At 32.1% G+C, this 18,112-nt stretch overlaps 2 protein-coding genes across 4 annotated transcripts; one reads left to right on the forward strand and one right to left on the reverse strand.

Moving 5' to 3' along the window:
• Nucleotides 1-1,556: 1,556 nt before the first annotated feature.
• LOC114421991 (SURP and G-patch domain-containing protein 1-like protein) lies at nt 1,557-8,550 on the reverse strand. 3 transcript variants are annotated; one of them, XM_028388151.1, is made up of 9 exons: nt 8,410-8,550; nt 6,766-7,205; nt 4,955-5,081; nt 4,760-4,866; nt 3,723-3,878; nt 3,361-3,492; nt 3,058-3,231; nt 2,099-2,277; nt 1,557-1,976 (listed from the first exon to the last, which is right to left on the reverse strand). In XM_028388151.1, exons 2-9 carry the CDS (start codon nt 7,166-7,168, stop codon nt 1,950-1,952), a joined length of 1,305 nt encoding a protein of 434 aa, XP_028243952.1. In that variant the 5' UTR covers nt 7,169-7,205; nt 8,410-8,550; the 3' UTR covers nt 1,557-1,949. The 3 variants fall into 3 exon arrangements, with proteins under 3 accessions (XP_028243952.1, XP_028243950.1, XP_028243951.1); XM_028388149.1 differs by having other exon boundaries at nt 3,361-3,495; XM_028388150.1 differs by having other exon boundaries at nt 3,361-3,495; nt 6,766-7,221; nt 8,410-8,527.
• A 1,518-nt stretch (nt 8,551-10,068) lies between these two features.
• Nucleotides 10,069-16,052, forward strand: LOC114422223 (putative tRNA (cytidine(34)-2'-O)-methyltransferase). The gene is made up of 7 exons (XM_028388459.1): nt 10,069-10,301; nt 10,397-10,509; nt 12,975-13,043; nt 13,160-13,218; nt 13,551-13,611; nt 13,696-13,749; nt 15,427-16,052. The coding sequence occupies exons 1-7, from the start codon at nt 10,157-10,159 to the stop codon at nt 15,706-15,708; spliced, it is 783 nt and encodes a 260-aa protein (XP_028244260.1). The 5' UTR covers nt 10,069-10,156; the 3' UTR covers nt 15,709-16,052.
• The last annotated feature ends 2,060 nt before the right edge of the window (nt 16,053-18,112 follow it).

The following is an 18,112-nucleotide window of genomic DNA, read 5'->3' on the forward strand; positions in this document are numbered from 1 at the left end:
TTTATTTTATTCCAATGTCTGAGGTAGGCAGCACAAGCACTTTGCTCCTCACTTCTTTTTGCATCCCTATCCTTAACAAAAGGCAAGATTTCATAAGATCGATTCCCCTCTTGAGGGTTAGCTGTAATCCATATGGAAAAGAAATATTAAAATTGATCAAAAATAAAATTGTTGGATGTTGGGTAGCATGCATGCAAAAATAGAGGTACCTTAACTATGAAGTAATAGTTGGTGATAGGCATCAAAAGGTTTTGATCTTATTACCTTTATTTATATCAGAGGAATTAATCAATAATCTGTTATTCTGAATATTATTAGACTCGATCTCCTTAAACAAGGTTTTAAGTTTGAGTATTATAAATGAAAAAAAAATGATTAAAAAGAAAGAACCTTATTAAAAGTTTTCAATTAGATTTTTCGACGAAAACTAATTATCGACAAAGTCAATGAATACTACAATAGACCTCATGCTTCTTAAATAACATGGACTAAATGAATGTCTTCCAATATGATAGTAATCTATGTCAATAGTTCCAATATGATAGTAATCTATATCAATAGTTTACAATTTCATAAAGACTAAAAATATAATATAAAAAAACTAAAATCATAAAACAAAATTTTATATAGACAAAAACAGAAAAAAGGAACTAAAGCCATAAAACAGATATATTTATGTAAATCAGAAATATTAAAGCCTATTTTTCTGGATATGTTATGACTTGGGAGTGCGCATAGAACATTCGAAATTGAACAGCATAATTGGACAAAAGATTTCTCCTTGGCATGTCGGCTGACATGTTTCAGTGGATTACATTATTGATGGAGATTCCATTCACATTTTGGAGCATGGACTTTATTTGAAATAGACTACACTACATTATTGGGCCTTATATCAAGATTTAGGAATTAGAATAGGGAAGTGACTCTGGCACGCAGATAAGATTTTTACGACTCAAAGTTAGGCATGTGGGTTAATACCGCATTATGTCTGATTGGTTATTCATTTTGCTGCCCAAGCTTGGATCTACTGATCCTAATTGATTTTATTTCCTCTTTTTAACAAGGTTTCCTGTAGCCTTTTAAACTATTTGTTGCTTTCGCAGATTTTAGCAATTGAACGTGATTTTGGAAACGTGTCTAGACACGTGTGTCAGATGATAGGTTGATTTTATCATCCTGTTTCACATTATTTGTTTGTCTGGAAGTGGCATAGGGGAAGGTGTTAACTAAAGAGAGTGGCAATAACTACTACTCATTACTTTTATCATTTTTGTTTGTCATCCCTCTCGTTCCCCCAATTAACGTTTATTACACATCATATTCTACTATTAGTATACAAAATTGTGAATTGTAAATTGAAATTTTAAGTTTGAACATTGTTTAGCGTCCTGTACATCAATTAATCCATATTAAACACTAATTAACAGAAGACCCTTTTAACTTATCATTTAATCTCCAATTCAAATCTTAGAAATACAACTGCGTTTTAATGCAGTAGAGTTTTTTTGCCACTCTCAATAATCATATTCCGCTTAAATCAAACATCTTAATCATGACAATAAAAAGCCAGGTTCCTCATTTAAGATATCATCAGACTATTATCAATATCTAAAAGACTAGGTTTCCCGGATTAAACAAACCTTATACACCGTAATATCCCTGTACCACTTCATAATATACTAGCGATAAAAAAACATCTTTCAAAAGCTCTGACAAGTAAAAGTAACAAAAAAAAAAAAACCCATTATTCTTTGGCGGATAAAAATGCGGCTGTAATGAACATTACACCCTTCCCCCTCTTTTCTCCCCCAAATCTTAAGTTCAGCAGACTTACAAGCAGTGCAACGCACAATAAAAACCCTACTATCAACACACCAGTTCATCCAACATTGTGAAAAGTTCACTTTTTTCCTGAAAAGACTTGCAGACAGCTCCCACTGTCAAGTTCAGTAATAAGCCTTGCGGGGATTGTTCTGCAGAAACAAAAAATGAAAGCATGAAATCAAGGGTTATCGAAACAAAAAACCATGAAAGTCATTGAAACTCCAACATGATTTAGAGAAAGAAAAAAAAAAACATTGTAACCATTTTTTACCAGGGGATTGGGTCGGTAACGGTAGCCAAGCATCATCCGCTTTTTGTACTGCTCGTATATGTCATCCTCTGCACTCACCTCCCCAGGTTCCTGAGCACCAACCCCCAAGTTATTCTTCTTAACATTACCAGCCATGATAGGATCCGCAATACCCTTCCTGGATCCACCCAAACCCTCACCTGGGAACCAATGATTGTTAGCACAAGGAACAACCATAATGAAAATTTAATATATAAATGTAATTTCAAGCAAAACTCTCCCAACATTAAATTTAAAAAGAACTATGGTACTCGGACAAGACAAAAACTTGCAGCGGATTCCTAGTATTCATATGTTTTACATTGCACATCAAAGATAATAAACCAGAAACTTTTTACTAAAGCTCAATGCTTGACTCAAATCCTTTAAGGCATGTTCTAAAAAACCAGACGAGACCGGCTGGTCAAACCAGAAAACTGGTCTAGTAGTTAATAAACCACAAAACTAGCTTGGAGAAAAACTGGTTCACGGCAGATAAATGAAAATTGTTTAATATAGCATTTTGATTTTTTTTCAATAAAAAAATAACCTAAAGCATTTATCATTTTCTTTTTTATTCAAGACGTAAAACTTGTTATTGCTAATGGATATTGTTGTGTATTTTTTAAACTTAGACCTATGTATTATAACATTTGATTTAAACTTTTTGCATGTACTTTGAATGTTAAAAGCGTATAAAATCATGTTTTATTTTAGTTTTTAGTATTATAAAATTTTGATATTATGTTTTTTAATATTATTCTATGAATTATTTAATTATTATTATTACTTTATTAATACCAGTTCAACTAGATTGAACCTTAAACCAGAGCCTTGACTGGTTCAATGACGGGTCCAGTTTTAAAAGCATTCCCTTTAAGCACGTGTCAATGAAAAACAGGATGAGCTTGAAAACAGGACTGGGAAAAATCACAAAGCACCTTCTTTCCAACCCATTTTTGACAGGAGCCGGTGGCCTACATTATCAGCCTGAATCTTAGCCCTCTCTGCAGCCTCCCTAGCAGCTTTCTGCGCTGCAGCATCATTACAGGTAGCCAAGAACTTCTCGAGTTCTTCTGGAGGAATGAAATCACCCATGTGATGGCCTTTTTTGCCTGGCAATGTGTCAACCAAAAGGAAGGAGTCAAAATATTATTCCATTAAAAGGAGAAATGCATAAAAGGAACAGTTTTAACTAAATGAATATTATAACCAAGAAAAAGCCAGTAAAAATCAATTTTAACCTAGAAGAGAAGCAGGAGGGGGCATCTCATCTTTTGAATGCTTAGGTTGTTTATACTTCTCCTCCCGTGCAGCTTTTTTCATGTAGAACTCCATTAGCGCCAAAGAATCAGCATTTGATGAACCACTGGGCTCTTCTGCAGCAGAAATACACAAAGCAAACAGCAACAAAAATGGTTGCACACCAAGTCCATGAGAAGAGCTAATAATAAATGATAGCTAATAAGTAGCTCAGATAGCTTATCTCCCCATTTTGGGAGTCAATGAAATGCAATGGAACAAATTTATGATTTGCTTCAAACACACCTTGAACTTTATCAAATTGACAGACTGTGAAAACAATATACAACAATATAACAATTACCACTGCTTCCTACTGGTGATGTTTGAATTGAAAATCCAGAAGCTCTTGGATTGTCAGGACTTTCATATAAAGCAGATGCAGGAATTTGGTATGTATGCTGCTGAGATGATCTCTGATGACCACTAGCCTGTTTGGAAGATGAAGTGCTTGTACCCCCTGAATAAAACCATCACATGCAAATTAAAATATAAAATAGGAGGTAGAAGAGAAGGCATATTCCACACATCAAAGAGAACAAAACTTCTCAAATCCACAGGCTGGTTGATGAACTAAGCAACATTACTAAGAGACATATCACATATATGACTAATGCTTCAAACATCCATCATATATAGTTAAAATGCAAATCAAAATCAACATATACACTCCCAAAACAATTTTCTTTATGGGTCTTTATCAGTTATCACATGACCTCCAAAGAATTTAAAACTAGTCTTAAGATATCATCCACTACATCAATCAAATGACCCATAATTTACTGGGACCCACTTCTAGATTGACAATATGACAGACCGTTTTATGACTTATGGGTTGTAGTAAACAAGGAAAGCCAACAAATGTATCTCTCAAAGATTAGTTGTTTAGCCTCTCACTGCAGTGTAAAATACTTCTAAAAACATGGTTATCAGTCTTATTGGCGATATTGAACTAAAAACAAACATATGCAAGGTAGCTTAACATCAACTACAATGAACGTATCCAAAAACTTGAAATGGATTAAAACTTTAAATGAAAAAGAAAAACAGGGTTTACAACTTCTAGACCAATAAAGCAGCTAAAACACCAAAAGAACTTGGTTTAAAAATATGAAAATATATTGAAATACGTTGAATACTTGAAAATACAACAATAAACATTAACCAAAAACTTGTATTTAAATGGATAAAAACTTCAATGAATAAAACTAGGGTTTACAACTTCCAGACCAAAAAAGCAGCTAAAACACCTAAAGAACCTGGTTTAAAAATATGAAAATATATTGAAATACATCGAAAATATATTGGTTTAAAACTATGAAAATGTATTGAAATACTAACCGTTACGAGGCACCTGTGATTCCCTTGATTGCCCAAGAGCATCTTCTTCTTGAGCAAGCCGATATTCATAATACTTGTATTCAGCACATCTCTCATCAAACAAAAATCTGCAAGTTAAAACATGCACCACATATAATCATAAATTGGGAAGCATAAACAAAGGATTAATGGACAAGGAGTTGACTCCATACTTACTTGAAAGGTGTATCCCCAGGATTTTTTTGGCGTGTTACATCCTCAAATTGCCTTCCATTTTTAGCCACAAAACTTGCCAGTTTGTCAGCAACTTTCTTCACTGTAGGATCACTTGGGGAATGAGGTGCTGCATATATCACTTATAAAACTGATTAATACCGAGAGCATGAACAAGGGAATGCAAATTAGTCTTGTAGCAGGCCTGCCAATACACCATTTCTTGATAGGTACTTGGGGAATAAGCTGCATTCATGAGACAAATATTCAAGAGATTTTCTACTCTTTGCTGCATGCCACTTTAATGGGCAAAGGTATACACCGAGTTGACCTCTTCAACAATGAAACCGCAGGTAATGTAGAGGATGACTCTATTTTCATGTGAAGAAAAAAGGAAGGGGGAAATGGTGTAATCACAACTGTATGCCAAAACTGGCATCTTCCTTCACCTAAATATCTGTAGGAGAAGTTCTGAACATACACACAAAGAAACCTGACTTTAAACCATTCTTCCTTCTCCGTTACTTCCTTGTGTGACCGAAAGGATGAGTACAAATGAAATGGCATGTTCCTATTTCAATGCTATTAAACTTATGTCCCCCCTTCCTTCCATTGCCAAGAGAAAAGAATAAGGGCCTGTTGTTTATTTATGCTTTTAAAAAGCTGATTTTAAGAATGTATATTGTATAAAATAGTGATTTTATCTTTTATAAATTTTATGAAAAGCCAAAGATTATTATGTTTGGTTAAAAAATTATAAAATCATTCTGTAAAATGTGTTATGAAAAGCTATTCATTGTATAAAAGCATTTATAATGTTTTTTATTATGTTTGGCTTATGGTTTTTTACTATGTTTGGCTTTAGAATGCTTTTATAACTTTTAACCAAACAAAAATATTCAAGACATTTTATACAATAATCTTTGGCTCTTCATAGTAGTTTTTTGAGAAAGCCACTCAAAAATAGTAAAAAAAATATCGGACTTTGATTTTTTTTAAAAGCTTAGACAAACACACTAAAAAAATATTTAAAGCAACTTTTTCATCAAAAAGGCTGAAACAATCTTTCTCTAAGTCACATTGAAAAAGAGTTTATGGAAGGCATAAAAAATTAAGAAATTCTTAATGATGCAAACAATGTTGCATTCTTATTGAAGGCAAAAAAAATAAAAATATTTAGTTCTCAGATTGAGTTGAAAAACAGAAATGGAATTGTCAATAACCAACTCTCCTAAAAGCATGGGTTGTAATGTTTTTTATATCTAATTCCCCCGCCAACAAGCCCTTGGGGCCTGGTGCAAGAACAATGCAAAGGCCCACCTTACCATGTGCTAAAATGGAACTTTTAATTAGAATTGGCAAGGACTGATCTCTTGATCACTTGGCTACTCTGATACTGTGCCAAGAACCATCACCCCCAAAACCTCAAGCTTCTAGGTAAAGCCTTTTGAGTAGTTTTTTAAGTCTAATAGAAAGCTATGGTGGATAGATTTGGACGCAGAACAAAATAACAAGACATGTAGGGAAGGAAAGAAAATCAGAAGAGAGGTTAGCATTATGACATATTACCAATATTTACATACAGAAATGCATTAATGAACTAAAAAAATTATTAAGGAAATAATAAAGATAAAATAAGATCGTAATGAAAAATTAGCATGACATATAAAGGCATGGCATAATGGACATGCTGAACATAAAAGAATTAATTAAGCTACTACTTGACTATTCCAACATAAAAGTTGCAATCAGCAGGAATAACAATCATTAGCCAACACTATCAGTAGAAACTAGAAAGTTTAAGTAGTAATTACCAACATCAAGTTGTCTTGATGATTGGTCAATGCCTTCCTCCTGGCCTAACTTTTGCCGTTTTAGTGGTGCATCATTTGAAACATACCCAGCTTCAGTTTCTTCATCCTCATCAACACTTAACTTAACAGGGGGTGGCACCAGCTTTGACTTTTGTTTTAAACTGAAAGCTAGCTTGCCACTGGAACCACCCTGAGATGTTTTTCTTGTGTCATTAACCTTCAAGTCCACGGGCGTTTTGGTAATGGAGTGATTGGGAGACAAAGACCCTGAATTAACCTTAATTGGTTTAGAATCCTCCAATTTGACATTCTTCCCTTTCTCCTGCTCTTGCTGAAGTTGCTTGAACCTCTCCATGAAAGAACCGTCATTGACGAAGAGGCTAGGTGGCACCCCCTTGTCCATTAGCTAACAGCCAAATAATGCAGTTTACAGCAATCCACTGTTTGACACGCAAGCTTTAAAGCCTTTTAGATGATGCAGTTGACTTTTAAGTTTTAAATCTGACTTTGTTATTTTTTAATACATTTATACATGGGATAATTCAAGAACATATTTGGTTCAATTTATTTTAGAAAACCAATTACTTTCTTTGTCAGCTTCCAAAGACAGCTTTTGAAAAATAAGCCATTTTTTTCTCACAAAAAAGCTGTACCCAGACATACTATAATACAAGATGAATTATAAATTCAATGCCAAACCTGATATCATCAACAATAAATTAAACACGACCATAAATCATTCAAAACAAGACATACAAGCCCATAGAATGGCAAGTAGTAGATTTTACTAAATGTATAACAATAACAAATATATTCCACCAATCCACAAATAAAACAAAGAGGGGCCCTTCCAATGAAAAACGTTTGTTCAAAAGAAAGAAACAATACTGACCCACAATTTTTCAATATTCCCTTTCAACAACATTCTTAACATCATATATTTTTCACAGATGACGAACCAGGTGAAAGATGAGTGCTTGAAAGAAGCAAATCTCAACCATATAATTAAAACGGATGGCTAAGATAAAAACTAATTAACACTACCTTGAACATCCGTATGCAACTATATGGCCAAGATTTACTCTTTTCTTCATCTTACACTCTCACTGTGCAATAGCTTCTCTCTTACATATGTTAGTTGATATATAGAGTTTTCAGCATTTAACCAGGGAGACAAAAAGTGTGGATAGAACATACGAATCCCTATAAAATTACAGAATCAAACCACTGCCACACCAATTACACAGTTTCCACCATATACGATCCGCAGCCACAGCAGCATACAACAACCTAATCAAAGTCTAACATAACAGATTCGGGGGGGATAACAGAAAGAAGCAAATTTTTGGGGTCTATTACATGTGAAAGACAACAACGACGACGCAATGACACCATGCTATAGAGGGGATCGATTTGATCGAAAACAATTCGCAACAATGAAAACGCACCGAATAAACAAAGCCAACAACTCCGGCTAACAGAATCGATTCACACGAGACGATCCTAAAACACAAACCCTAATTTTGAGTCCAATTCCAACAAACAACCCCCTCAATCCTTTCAAATCGAACCGCATCAATTGAAGAGAATAACAATTCAGGAAAAGGAAACCCTAGATTGGAGGCAGAAGCATAGAAGACTGACCAAATGGTGTTGTTCTCTGTTGAATTTGGTGCAAATCGGAAAAGGCTGAATTTTTCGCCCCCAAAGCAAACGCTGTACAAACCTAGCCAAATAGATAGATGTTTGTCTCCCGTCTCCTTTCGTTTATATAAGCTATCGGAAACACATGTTATGGCGCTTATGTCTTTACATTTTTGTTATATTAAAATTTATATATTATAATATATTTTTTCATTATATATTGACATATATATTCATTTTAATTTAATAATTTATTTTATGTTTATTTATGTACGTGTGTTGGAATTTTTAAATTTTTAAATAAGATGTTATATAAGATTTTTTTGCATTGAGAATAACTTAAAATAAATATAAATAAGCTTAATTGTTTACAGGAGATATCCAAAAAAATAGTTTTCGTATATTATGAAAAATGATTATCTAATAAAAAATATAAGTATTATGCATGTGCAAGTTAAAAAAAAGTGAAATGAGAATAAAAATAATAATAATGCGGTAAACCAATACATGATTAAGTAAAATATAAGAAAAACATCCTTTAAAATTTTGACTCATTATTTGCAATTAATCATTCAACTTATAGAAACATACAATAAAATAGGTAGATTAATTTAAATAATGCAATCATTATCATCATCTATTCTCTATGATAAAAACTTTGATATCAGATGTATCATACACTATAACATTTTTTGTCCACAATAATGCTAATCTAGATATTTAACAAACTACCACAACAAATATTAGATGCTTAATTTCTGCATTATGGTACAGAGACCTTGGTACTCTATCATGTGATTCATGTCACAGTTGAGAGTTTTTCTTCGAGGAACTGCATCATTGCATTAGATTTAACATTCTCGATAGGTATTTTTAGATTCTTCGGAACATCTATAATCTTAACATTACAAAAAGTTACAACAAAATCCAGTATGGCAGATCCATAAATTTTACTTTAGAGAAAGGAAATAGTTTATAATAAGATAGTTTAATTTTTTTCCTCTAACTTATTTTTCTAGTTGAATTTGATATTCTTATTATTTGCATGTTTGGTGTGTTTTTTAAAAATAATTCAATGAGGTATTTTAAAATATTCAATTAAATACTTTATTTTATAAAATAGATTTAATTTGATCTTATTTAAAACCAATTTAGGTTATACTTATTAAAACTTTTAGAGCAAATGAAATAATGAGTTTAAATTAAATCCGTTTTATAAAATAAAATATTTAATTAAATCTTTTAAAAATAAATGAGCCATTGAATATTTTTAAAAAACTACAAGACCTAATTGTCTTTTATTACTTTTTATTTCTTTATAATAAATATTGACGTTTCAAGCAAAAATGTTAATGAAAAAAGAGAAATAAATAGTGAATTCACACAATTTATTTTATCACAAGACATTTTATTTTAGATTAAATTATTGAATAAGTCATGAACTATTTGGCATTTTTTAAATAGGTCTTAAGAATATTTTTTTTAATTAAATTGTTGATTATATATTTTCTTAATTGAGTCTATAAGGCTTTTAAAATTACCACAAATTATATTCTCTAATAATCTTAAATTGTTATAAGCTAATCTTAAAAACCTACTTTTTTAGTTTAGAAATCCAATTAATTTATTATATATGTATTTCACTGCATAGGCAGATATAGGCTACAAAATTACACACAACGGATAGAGAGAGTGCAGCGGAGCAGAAAGAAGCAAAGGGGGAAGAAAGGTGGTGTGTGTTGTCGCAATGGACATCACTGCCTTCAAATCCCTCAACATTCCATTTCCAACCTTTCCATCAAAATTTTCTCCTTTTCGTCCATTCAGTTTCTTTCACTTCAAACCTTTTCGCACTCCTTCCTCACCTCGCTTCATCTCCCATTGCTCTCTCAGTAATTTCATTTTTTTTTTGCCTCTCTCTCTATTTTTTATTTATGGGTAATTTTCTTTTTCTTGTTCCAATGTTGTTTTTGTTCTTGTGTTGCAGATGGGTCAGCAGAGATAACAAGCAAGGAAGGTACTTTGCCTCGTGGCGTTGGAGAGGCAGTGAATGAAGCGTCAAGTTCCAAGATTCTTCAGGTTGTGCTCGTGTCCCCTCAGGTAACACATTCCAGTAAACTTGAGATTTTTCATATTGTTAATATATTATTATTATTATTGTTATTAGGCTAACATACTTCTTTTTTTTATTTTCCATTTCAGTTTGGTTTCCTTGGTTGAAAAAAAATTGACTTTGGTATTTTAAAGTGTCTGTATTAGAACAAGTTGATCCTTTCATCGGTTTTACCATAGATGTCGCATCATATGGACATTTGTCATGTTAACCAAAATTAGTACAGTTAGTGCAAAAAACTAATGAAAGGACCAATTTTGATCTAACAATGCACAAATAAATGAAACTTTTTAAACTTAGAGAGTAAACGGAAACCAAAACTAAAAGATAAGATGATAGACAAAAATGCATTTTAATCTTATTATTGTTATTAATTGTTCTGTTTCTTTTGTTGCTTTGCCTTTCTGTTAGTTTTTGAATTTTGAAGATACAGTTACTGATGCATTAAGTTAGCCCCAAAACCGAAGCTTTAAAAAATGAAATAAGATTGGAGATGACTTTTATTAGTAGTTGTTTGTACAATCTGGTTGTTTTGGACTATTTTGCTGTAGTATTTGCTACTTTATTAGTCAATCCTTTTTGAGCGAAGAAGAGTTTATTGAATGGAAGAGATGAAGCTTCAACAATAAACATATTAAAATATATATTAACAGAAACCACCACAAAAATCCTCAAAGGTTTGTCAAAACTATATACTTCAACACTAGTTTTGATATGAATGAATCCTCAATAGAGAATTTTGATTCTTGGTGGAGGACCTAGCCGAGTTGGTGAAGAGATTGGAACTTGACTATGGGCTATGTCTCCTTCCACTTCCTGTAAGGTAGTAATGAATGCGTCAATAATTAAATTTTAGTTGGTTGCAAAACATACATTCTTAAAGAAAATGTCATATCTATTAATGGAGGATACATGAAGTCGGAACCAAGGGCATTGTTGTTAAGTGCATGCTAGATGAGAGTGGAGCTTTTGTTGATAGTATACAAAAATATTTTTTCTTTGCTAATGCTTTAAACATATTGGATATGCTGTCAATGGTTTATCAATGTTCAATAACCTTTCTTAGCAGACTAGGGGCTTGTTTGGATACAAGCTAGAAGAGTTTTCGAGAGCTTCTCTACTGGAAGTTTTTCCAGTAGAGAAGCTCTCAAAAGCTCTTCTACCTTTGTATCCAAACAGGTTATTTCCAGTAGAGAAGCTGAAGCTCTCGAAAACTCTTCTAGCTTGTATCCAAATAGTCTCTTACTTTCGAAGTTAGTATAACAAGCAGGAATTGCATTTGAATTGGTTAAAATCAAAGTTCAAACCCCCTTGATTAGTACACTTTTGTACTGTTACCTGTTAAATACTATTTGAGTACTAAGAGATTATTTTCTTTATTTTTTAAATAAAAATTTATTTGTCAAATCTGTCAGTACATCTGATTGAACCTGTGGTTTCAAGACAGTGTTAATACTACTGCCCAAGACCTTACAGGGGATGAAGACCATCCTGTCCAGTGTGAAACTGATAGGCCATAGATTATCCGAATCTATTGTATGTGGCAAAACTCACTGGGGCAATTGGAATAGAATGTTGTGCCCTCTCCCAATTACTTTGGTTCTTAGTTGTGTAGAGAATGTATGAGTGTGTGCAGTTGTTTGTTACAGAGATAATGTATGTGTGTGTGGGTCACTGGGTTGGTTACAAAAGTGGTGATAGCATGTGAGGGAGGTTAGGCTTGCTAATTTGGCATTTGCTTAGGCCTGAGAAGAATCATCTTCCAGGAGGGGAGCATTGTTTCATTATCTTTGTTTATCAGTTTTGGATAATTTTGATATTACGGAGGTGGTAGACAGTTATCTTGTTGGGCAGTGGGGTTATAGGGAGAGAGTATGAGAGTAATGAGGTTAAGTGCGAGATATGAAAAGTAGGTAAGATCTTTCTTTGGGGGAGTTTCTTCTCTTTATGAACTTCCATCTAATTCAATAAAACCGATAATTTCTGCATCTTTCTCTCATATTCTAACAGCACAGAGCATATATTACAACAAAGACTGGTTTATGTCATGTTCCTGACAAATTGCTTATTCTTCAGTGGTGCCTTCTCAAAAGAATGATCAACATTTATGAAATAATGATCTAACTATGGATTTGATAAGTACTGATCTATGATCGATCACCTATATTTCAATTTAATATATTTGTTGAGAATAATGTGAACTTATAATAGGGCAATGGATATGAAATTAAAAATGATAACAATGATAAGAAGTAAAACAAAATGGTTAGTGTTGGGCTGGAACAAGTCTCCTGCATTTTGATTTGAGTTAATGTTAAAGTTCAAATCACTTTAAACAAGTAGTGAAGTTAAAGCTCTGCATAGTAAAATTTGCCTCAGTAACCATTTTTTTAGCTTGGATTGGAATTTTAATCACTGGAGGTTGTTCTGGGATTTATGTCATCCTTGGTAGATTCCAGGAAACACTGGGTGCATTGCTAGAACTTGTGCAGCATCAGCTGTTGGATTACACTTAGTTGGGGTAAGTTTTACTTTCTAAATCTTATTATTTTTTACATTTGATGATAAGATTGTCATGTATTTTCATGTTTGTTGTACAATACTAATGGTAGCCTTTGTATTTCTTTATCTTTTCAGCCATTAGGATTTCAGGTGGATGATACTAAACTAAAGCGTGCTGGGTTGGATTACTGGCCGTATCCATGAACATATGCTTATTTAAGTTTAATTTTTTTCTGGCTTGCATCTCTCCTGCTAGTCTAGACTAACTCTTCTACCATGCAGGGCAGTGTGCAATTGTCTATCACTGTTTATTTTAAATTGAGTTCTGTCTGACTATGGCTTTTACCTCCTCTAAAGCTTGTTTTGACTGGAAAAAGTGTGTTGCGTTTCAAATATAATGTGTATAGTAGTTTCAACTGATCTAATATTTTTTTGTCCAAAATAAAAAAAGCAAAAACTGATAAAACATTAATGCAATTGCATTTTTTCTTTTTATTTGTTTTCCATTATTACCACAAAATTGTAGATATGTGGTTGTTAAAATTCACGATTCTTGGGAAGATTTTCGTAATTATTTTAGGCAACAGGTAATTATTATTCTCAGAGATAAATTCCATATATCATCATCTCTTTTGATTCCACATGTGACATGTCACCATTGTCTTGTACAGGAGGGTGAAAAACGGTTGCTAGCATTTACAAAGAGAGGAACAAAAATTCATTCTGTGAGTTGCCCGCCATTAATTTTAATTGCATAATTCCTTTAATTACAGCATTTTTTCTTATCTAATAATTTCTTCTTTTATCTAGAAATAAAAAATCCAAGATTTTCTCTCAATCCTTAGTAGTTTCTCTTCTATAGCATTGAAACTCAGAATTAACAAGTTGATTGCAGCAACAAATGACATACTCTTAAAGATATTGCTACAAACTTGGATCCTTGTAGCAACCTTCCTATTCTACAATGTCTACAACTAATAGGAAACCTGGGAAAAAAAATTCAAGGTATAACAATTTAAAATGAGATAATGAATGTCAATATGAAAGACTAATACTGACATGTAATCAAAAGGAAACATCTTATACGAGAGTGAGAGGATTAAATCTGGATCACCATACATGGAGGGTTAAGATTTAATGTCAAAAAGCCACATGACTTTTTTAAGTGGTCACATGACATTGAATCTTAACCCTCCATGGTTGGTTATACAATTTAGATTTAATCCTCTCACTCTCATAAGATACCTTCCTCTCGTATGATAGGTCTTCTCTCTCTTTCTTTCTCTCTCTCACTATATATATATATATATATATATATATTTAAATAAATTGTCAATCCAAGAGAGGAATTATTTGACTCAAGGAATAATAACAGAGTTCTTAAATGAGTATAGACTATATTTATTTTTGTTTGCTTAAATGACCTTTTGGACCCTATTAAATAGGTTTTTTTAATAGATGATATAATACATTCAAATTCTTAATAACTAAGGATAATTTTAAATGCCCCTTACCATCAGCAAAATATATATATATATATATATAATTTTAAATAAATTGTCAATCTTACAATATAAGTCTAAATCCAAGAGAGGAAATATTTGACTCAGGAATAATAGCGAAGTTCTTAAATGAGTATAGACTATGATTTTTTTTTGGTTGCCTTATATGACCTTTTGGAACCCTATAAAATAGATTGTTTTTTAGTCCTTTAATTGATAATGTGGCAAGTCATCATTTAATGTTGTTACATGACAATAGACTAAAACTTTAAAGGACGAAAACCAAAAGAAAAACTTTAAAGAACTAAAATAAAAAACCAATAGAAAACTTTAAAGAACTAAAATCAAAAACCAAAAGAAAAACTTTAAAGAACTAGAATCAAAAACACCCTATTTGATATGGACCAAAAGGTTATTTAAGCCATTTAGGTTTATATATTGGTTTGGATTTGAAAACCAACCCAATCCAGTTATTTTTTTTCTGCTGTTTTTTGTTAGGCTTATTTGGTTTTCAGTTTTTCAATTTTATTCTTTTTGGTTTTTCGAGGGCGAGTCCTGGTGCAGCGGTAAAGTTGTGCCTTGGTGACTTGTTGGTCATGGGTTCGAATCCGGAAACAGCCTCTTTGCATATGCAAGGGTAAGGCTGCGTACAACATCCCTCCCCCATACCTTCGCATAGCGAAAAGCCTCTGGGCAATGGGGTACGAAGTTTTTTATTCTTTTTGGTTTTTCGGCTCTTTTTTCTTTTTCTGGTTTTGCCATTGAAGCAAGCAATATGTGCAAGGTTACTTATTATTTAGTATTATGTACTTAAAGTAGTGTGTGCCTTAGCTTACAAAACAAAGCAATGTAAGGAAACTGTGAACTGGCCAACAATTGTGGTTCCTTCATACCCTGCAGGAGTTTTCCTACAGAAAAGGTGATTATCTAATATTCGGCTCTGAAACTAGTGGCCTGCCTCCTGAAGCCTTGCTAGACTGCAAAACAGAACCATTTGGTGGTGGAACTATCAAGATTCCAATGGTTGAGACTTATGTCAGATGTTTGAATCTATCTGTAAGTGTTGGCATAGCTTTGTATGAAGCTTCTAGACAACTAAACTATGAGTCACTTCAGGTACCTTCAGAAAGCTGTATTGATACTACTGAGGAATCATTTATTGCTGAAGACATTTTTGCTTGATCTCATAAATATTCTAGTTACTTGAGATGGAAAACCAATCCAATTCAGTGGGGGGTGTTATATTCTTTGTTAACTGAGATGGAAAATGTCTGTTTCAGATTCAGAAGTCAATCCCAAATCTGCACCTAATTCCTCACACACACAACTCAGTTACATGTGACACTCACTAGATTTTGTAGTGACTGTATTATGTATCAATATTATTCTGTACCAATCCTCATGTAATATTGCAATCTAATAGTTGTGCCATTTATCACGGAGGCTTAAACATTTTTCAACTTCAAATTCACGTAGTGGAATATTGGGAATAGAAAGGTCAAAGAATTACAAGTTTTCCTTCTTTATTTAGTTCATTTAACTGCTTGAACAATTGTGTGCTCAAATTATAGAGTTGAACTTATATACATTAGTAGTATAAAATATTTTTATATAATATCTAATAACAGTTTCTCTTACTGCCATGTTGTATTAACTAATAAGATGATGAGATAAAGTGGTCAAAATTTATTGGATATTTGTGTAAATGTTAATTTTATACTGGTTGTGCATATAAATTATACTTGTACATATGTCTGAGTGAGATGTTTCATTGACTAATAGGATATCTAAATATTTACTTGGAACTTCATGTGCATATATAATTCCATTGGATTTGCAAAAAGTTATCTTGTTACTTTCATAAATTTCCATATTGTAATTCCTCCCGTTTTGTCTTTTTGTTTGACAAATAAACTCAAGTAATTATTGGGCGAATAATCTATTTGAAAAATTAAACTCTAGTAACATAGGCAATTTGAACAAAAGTATCGAGACTAGAGAGAACAATAATCTGTATCCAATGATTTAAATTGAAATGGCAGATTTTAGGGGCCAAATCCACACATTTTTCAAAGTTTAATGATCAAAATGGTTAATTTGAAAGTACAGAGACTAAAACCAAGTTTTATTGTAAGTATAGGAAAAAAATATTTTATTCATTTAAATTAATCTAAATGCTCACGAGCTTCAATCATTTCCATGAACTAGCTCCTTTCTATCCACCTAATCGCACATTCATTCACGTGACATTTTAATTTTTTTGGTGATCATTCATTCACGTGACATTGGGGGTGCATTCGGTCTCTTGCACATGAAAACTTTAAAAAGATATCCAAAACACGACGACTTATCCTCGAATGAGTCTTGATCTGAATACTCTCATTCATGTTCCATTATAACTAAAAAGGACCATTAACCCTTATTATCCTTTAGGTTTTTTAGGCTCGCGAGGACCATTAATCCAACTTGAGGACTTTAGAACGTGGAAGTTGGAGCCAACCCAATACATGCTGGAAGGAAAACGTCACAAAGTCCTCATTCTCGCGGTAACTCTTTTAAGTCATTTTTTTTTCAAAGCCTTCAACCAAGGCTCTACGTTCATCATAGAGAATTGAAATTGTGCGCTTCTTTGTCCCTTTAATTAAAAATTGCCATTAATTTTCTTTCTTCTTTTAAATAACATTTCTCTTCTGAACGGCAACTCCCTCCGGTCTTTATTAAAAGATTCAATTAATTGATTAACCAAGATTAAGAAAATCAGTTAACTTAGTTGAGAGTATTAAATTTGTCCTAGATTAATATATTTCTTTTTCTTTCAAAATTATCCTTGGAACAAAATCAACAAATATTAATGAATTTATATTTCTCTCAATGTTATGTCATTTAGAACTGACTTTACAAAACTAACAAACATTTTATATTGGATCTTATAATAATAAAGATTAAGTAGTACTTTTAATCATATAATAAATACTTGATAAAGAATTTTTTTAATTGAAGCAGGAAAGGAGACACTAAAGGAACCAATGATTTGATTCCATTACAACTAATGCAAATTACTCATATTTTACAATAATGATAATAGAGTTTGAAACCTAGAATCTTATGTAAACTACTCGTGTTGCCCTTTCAAGGGTAACATTTGACATACATTTTGAAACATATTCTTTATTATCAATTAAAAGTTATTAGGAATTATGAAATTGTGTAAGTTTCACTCTATATTCAATGAATTCCATTCATATTTTTATATTTTTTTAATAAATTTCAACTGATAATAAAATATATAAAAAACATTATATAAAAGTGACTTGTTAACACTTTTCTACTTTTTTTTACTGAACTAAAAATGATTTTTTTATTAATTATTTTGCAATGTTTGGTTAGATATTATTTGTCGCTTGAAATAGAGTCACCTTATCAAGTAATTTCCTATTGTAGCAAAGAACAATTCTAAATTCTTGTATAATATATTTTTAGCAAACCTTCTTAAATACCAAATGAAAAAAAGTGATTGATTATTTTTTTATAGTTCTAAGATACTAAACTTTTACTTTTTAATTTAACATTTATTTTATAGGGTATT

Source organism: Glycine soja, chromosome 8 (genome assembly GCF_004193775.1).
Source record: "Glycine soja cultivar W05 chromosome 8, ASM419377v2, whole genome shotgun sequence".
In the NCBI taxonomy this organism is placed as follows: domain Eukaryota; kingdom Viridiplantae; phylum Streptophyta; class Magnoliopsida; order Fabales; family Fabaceae; genus Glycine; species Glycine soja.